We start from the raw sequence: 6,000 nt of genomic DNA on the forward strand, positions 1-6,000 counted from the left end.
ACCTATTCCAGTGTCTCATCACCTTCATCCCTATATCTAAACTAAACCTATGTTCTTTCTGTTTAAAACTATTCCTCATAGTCCTGTCACTATGGGCCCAGGCAAAACGTCTTTCTCCACTTTTCTTACAAGCCTCCTTTGTATATTGAAAGGCTGCAATAAGATCTCACAGGAGACCTTATTTACACCAAAGTTATCTACCATATTTCAGTATTTGTAACTAGAATAGTAGCTCTGCAAGTCTCTAAGTCTCTCAAAACTGGTGAAATAAAAAATGAGAATTGTTACACAGAAACACATACGGCAAGTTTACTACTTCAACACAGAACAAAGGAAACTTAACTTACTGGAAACATTGCTACCATTGAAAATCCTGCTGAATACTCCATGACAGGAGGACCATCTACCCTTTCTTCAAACTGCTAAGTGAAACTAACTGCTGAGGCAAAAGTTATGTAAACGTCAGTCATGCCCTATCAGTTAAGTGTCTTGCCCTACTTAAAATTGTCAGTAAGTTGAAGTGGAAACCAAAGTCTGAAAAAACCCTTGGATTCACATATATTTTAGGAGCAGACAAGCCTCAAGAATGACTTCAAGCTTGAGATACACAGCTGCCATCACCAATCTCAAAACTAAAAGGTACCACCACTTTACTATATAATTAATTTATTAAATCAGTATTTGTGAAGTATTCATATGTTGACAGATTCATCAAACACAAACAAATACTCATACAACTCACAAAAGTCATGCTTGACAAAAACAACCCCCACTGGAAAAGCTCTACAGAGATCTGAAATTACTGAGGCAGTGAGGCACAGAAGCTTCCAACCAATGCAGTTACACTTGATTGAAGTGCATAAGCAAAGAGACTGAGAACCTGTACCCAAGGCTTGTGGTGATGTTTAATACATGGTGGGGTAGCAAAGCTGAAGCTAACTCAAACAGCTACTGTCATCATTTTGAGACATCAGAGTGTTGTCACCACATGCAAGTAATAAAAAAGGGTGACTCCACACATTAAAAGCATATACTATACATGGTAAGTAGTTAGGTGATCTCAGAATTGTCACTCTTGACTGCAAGCTGAAATTTGGAAATTAAAGTATTAGAAACTCCACAGAACACTACTACATGTTCAATGTAAACACATAACTGCTCTGACAAAAAAAATATAGCAAAAAAGCACCTTAAAATAAACCACTGGAAATGAGTGTTTTGGAGATGCATTTCCTCAGACAGCTGTCCTACTATAGCACTAGATTTCTTCAGTACAGTAGTGCATCTCCAGTGACATGCACCCTTCCTCTGCTTGCTCTATGCCTTTCCCACTTTACATCATGTCTTCAACAGATCCATGCTCACCTCACGCATGAGTACTTTCTTTACCCTTCCTAGACCTGAACAAGCATTTCTGGAACCTGACTCCACTTGAAAGGTACAGATAAATTCCTCCCCTTGTGTACAGTGGAGAAAGAAACAGTGAGAGGTGGAAACTTTAAAGTACAGAAGTTTACAGTATAGGACACAGACAATTTGGAACCTTTTCCAGCATACAGCTCAGATCATCCTAACACAAAAAACTGACACATGCTGTCTTCTTACTCTTTGTCCTCTCTTATAGGGACACAAAACCATTTTTTCACTGCCCTTAACTCTATTCTTTAGGTCCACATGCTTCCAACTCCTAAAAAATAAATACATATTTCACAAGTCTTAACATGCTCCATGATTCTCACACAGCCCTGTTTTCATTCACATGTTCTTGATGCAGAGTAAGGTTGAAAAATATATTAGCTAACTTTGATTTACTAATAAAGAAACTTACTTGGGTAAATACATCTTGTGTAAGTTCTTTTTCCCCTACAAAAAGTTATTTCGCACTAAGATATAAGGTGCTGTAACAACAGCATGGAAAAGCATTCATTAGCACATCCCGATGGTTCTCCATCATTCCAGTGCTGCAAGAATAAATCCAGTATTACTAGTTAATACAGTCTGCTACATATATATGGTACATGTCTCAACTGGTCGAGGAACAGGAAAACAATCACTGGAAAACACTGTGCTGCTTTCAGATGCTTATCAGAAATATTCTCTTCACAATTTCAAACACATATTATGATTTTAGAAACAAGTATGAATTGCCTTGGACTTTCAGTTCAGTTTTAAATAAGGATCTCTTTTTTCACAGTGCTTTCAATTTTTTTGCCATTATAAGAGAGAACCTCAAATTTTCAGCAACCAGGTGATGCTAATCCTGTCTACCAAGCTATCAAAACTCTGTTGGTGTGAAAACAGTTTAACCGAATACTTAAAAAACAATGTTCAAAAAATTAGACACACACTTCTATTCTCCATTGGATGAAATCAAATAATGATAAATATCTTTCTGATGTTAATATGTAGTCATGGAATTGACATATTTCAAACTCAACATTATGACTGCTCTGTAAGATCAGAAAGGATATGACAACAGATTATGAAAAGAGAGCTTCTGTTTAAACATACACACACCAAAAGCAGTCAGCAATTCTTCAAACTGCAGAGCCAGGGACAGATCAATTCAGTATTTGCTTAACTGCTGATCATTTTTGTCAGACCTTCAAAATGCACACATGCTTTTGTACTGGCAAGACTAATTCATCACGTACACAGGACTTGACCTATTCCTTATATCCACCAAATTAATGTTCTAAAAGGGATCTAACTTTTAATAATAAGCTTCTGGATCAATGACAAAAAGAGTTATAGGCTGTACAAAGGTAAAAGTGGCTGATGCTGTGAAGTTAACTGTTAACACCTGGCACACTAAAGAAAGATGAAGATCAATTGCCTAATTTTGGAGGCCCACATTGGCATTTCATTGCTCATTCAAAACCTAAAGAACAAGTACTTTAAGGAAGATCTTAAAGTAATAATGAGCTAGTAACTATTAATGAACAATTAACAAGGTAGCCATCCTTCAACCACAAGGCCCTTAGTAGTCACAGCCAATGCTTCACAAGCTTCCTCAACATTCCACTAATGGGCCTTCATCTTGTCTTGCACAACTTACCTACAAGTATTGGAGAAGAAACCAGTGTCTGCCTCTGTTTCAGTTATGTGTACTTTTCATTTGCTAATATGAAAGCTATCGAATTGTGGTTTTGCTCTGTTTTTCAGAAACAGACTAAGGCTACTGGCTTATTTTCAGTGAATCACTGGTACAGTTTCTGTTCACAATGAACAGTCATAAGTTGAACACACTGACTACACGCTTCTGTTCTTTCACAGGGCCTCCTTAGCCTCCAGCCCCATCTATGTCCTTCTAGCTTTCCAAATCCCTCTCAGTCTATCCATGCCTTACTTCCTGTTTTTAACTACACAGCTAACTGCACTCCCCAGCTATTAGTATTTGTGTCAACCAGATAATAAAGCAGCAATGTACCCAAGTGCCAAAAACGCTTGTCAGGTCAGTATCTGAAAATCAGTAGAGTTCATGAGACTCAGAGCAACAGACCATAGTATCTTCAGCTTTTATGTTTGTACTAGAAACCCAGTTCTACTGAACACTACAAAAACCTGAAAGTTTGTACTACTGTGTGTCTTGTCTCCAGGTTTGCATTTCAGCTTCTGACACTGCACATTGTAACTGACAACTACTACACTTCAACAGAGTGAGCCTGACAGAACTGATGGAAGGAATGATACCCTCTTCTCTTACATTATTGAGAAGTACTACACACGCTCATGGTCACTTGCTGCTAGACTCAGATACCAAACACACACAAAACAAAGTTGCTTCCATGTCAAACACAGTGAAACAACACACCAATCACAAGACAATTTTACATGTAGCTATCTGACTAACTGATGTCTTTTCTTTATTAAAGTCCTCAGCGCTATATTAGCAACCACAAGTTAAATGGGAGTGGGTAACAGGTACATAAACAACCTTGTTCAACAGTCCAGCCGGTCATGTGCTGGCACATACCTGTTATACACGGGAACACTGGCATCTTACTTCCTGACAGCTCATCATTTTGGACAAATACCTCACATTCCTCTGCCAGTCACAGCCCAAGCCAGTCTTGTTTCCTCAGCGCCTAGTAAGAGGTTCGCACCCGCCTGCGAGTTTCCAGGCGGCTCCCAGCTGCCCGCTGGAGCCGAGAAGAGCCCTCCCGCAGCCTCACGGCCGTAGGGGAAAGGCAGCAGTCCGGGCCCGGTGCTCCCCACGCCTATGCCCCGACTTGTCCCAAGTTGTAGCCACGGGCTCGGCGCTCCCGCCGCCCCCGTCCCGCCGCCCGGGCCTCCTCCACCGCCCGCCCCGGCCGCGCAGGCCCCGGCGCGGCCCTTACACGGTGACATGGCCGGAGCCGCGCACCACCACCGGGTCGGGGGAGTACTTCAGGAGCTGCTCCTCCAGCGCCCGTTCCTCGTCCTCCTCCTCCTCGTAGATCTCATCGAAGTCCGCCATGGCCGGGCCGGGGCGTCCGATGAGCCAGAGGAGCCGGGGCGACGCGACGGGAGCCGGCCAGGGAGGCAGGCGGGAAGGGGCCGACGGGGGCGCCCCGGGGCCGGGCCGGGCCGGGCCGGGCGGCAGCGGGGCCGCGGCGGCGGCAGCGGCTGAAACGGCGGCTCCGGGCGGGGAAGCGCCCGTCACCCTCCGCGGGGGGAGGGGGCGAGGGGCGGGGCAGGAACAACAACAACAACATCCGGCCCGGCCGGCCCCGCCCCGCCCGGAGCCGCGCCGGCCGGGGCGGGCCGGGGGCGGGCGCGGGGTCCCCGGGCCCGGCCTCCCCAGAGGGACCGAGCGGGTCAGGCTGGCAGCGACCACAGCGGGCATCGGCTCCAAACCCCTGCTCAAGCAGGGTCTTCTTGGAGCGCAGGGCATAGCACTTTGTCCAGACTGTGAAAAACGTGAGATGATTAATTCATGTTCTTATGGTAAATTGGAAAATTATAAAGCTGTATAAATTTATATCAGGTAAAAGTCTATGTTTTAGGAGGTTTCTCCATTCAGAAGGGAACAAAAGACTTTGCAGCTTTCTCAAGTATTGGGAGGGGACCTGTTGAGATGAGCCGGTATCAGCAACTCACACCTCGGGAGCCACCTTCACAGACCATCAAGCAATATCACCCATATCTCGAACATTCATCAACTATAAGGATCCATAGAAACTGAACATTAACACATGGATTTGGGAGGGGAGCTCTTTTCAATCCGACCGGAGATGGATTTGGGTTTGAATAGCTAACCAAGAAACAAAGGGAAATATGGGGAAATATTGCCAGAGGCAGAATAAAGAGTATAAAAACCAAGCCTCGAACATGGCAAATTCGTGTACCCAGCTAGAGACACAGACGGCCAGGGTCTGTGTCTATGGGTCACCCTTGGCTCTCTTTTTCCCGTGAGAAACTCTGTCAAGTAAGTGTTGCTGTTTGTGGGTTTGGTTTTTTTTATTGCTTAAAATTCTGTAATTTGATTCCAAATTTTGTGATTTGAATTTTTAATAAACCAAATTATTGAATTTGGTAATAAATTGTCCTGGCATTTATAATAAGACGGTTCCTGAATATCTCCTGTGAGGAAGACTCCACAGCCTCTCTGGCAGTCTGTGCTGGAGTATGGTCGCCTGCACAGTAAAGGAGTTCTTCCTCACACTGCAGTGGAGCTTCCTGTGCATCAGTTTCTGCCCATTGTCTCTTTTCCTATTGTTTGGCACCTCTGAGAAGAACCTGGCTCCATCCTCTGACATGCTCCCTGCAGATTCTGATGGAGACTGATTAGGTCTCCTCTCAGACATCCCTTCTCAATGCTGCACAGGCCCAGCTCCCTCAGCCTTTCCTCACAAGAGAGATGCTCCAATGCCTTACTCATCTTCGTTGCCCTCCACTGGACCTGCTCCAGGAGCTCCATGTCTCTCTTGTCCTCAGGAGCCCAGAGCTGGACACAGCACTGCTGATGTGCCTCACCAGGGCTGAGCAGAGGAGCAGGATCATCTGCTGGCATTGCTC

At 44.5% G+C, this 6,000-nt stretch overlaps 1 protein-coding gene across 2 annotated transcripts in view; it reads right to left on the reverse strand.

Annotated features, from left to right (window-relative positions):
* The window catches only part of CHIC2 (cysteine rich hydrophobic domain 2), a 44,542-nt gene extending 39,873 nt beyond the window's left edge, over positions 1-4,669 (reverse strand). For both annotated transcript variants that reach the window (XM_063401929.1, XM_063401928.1), the window contains exon 1: positions 4,341-4,669. In XM_063401929.1, the coding sequence (XP_063257999.1) occupies positions 4,341-4,459 (119 nt within the window). In that variant the 5' untranslated portion in view covers positions 4,460-4,669. The remainder of the gene's footprint in view (positions 1-4,340) is intronic.
* Between the last annotated feature and the right edge of the window lie 1,331 nt (positions 4,670-6,000).

The sequence above is a fragment of the Prinia subflava genome, chromosome 7, assembly GCF_021018805.1.
Source record: "Prinia subflava isolate CZ2003 ecotype Zambia chromosome 7, Cam_Psub_1.2, whole genome shotgun sequence".
In the NCBI taxonomy this organism is placed as follows: Eukaryota; Metazoa; Chordata; class Aves; order Passeriformes; family Cisticolidae; genus Prinia; species Prinia subflava.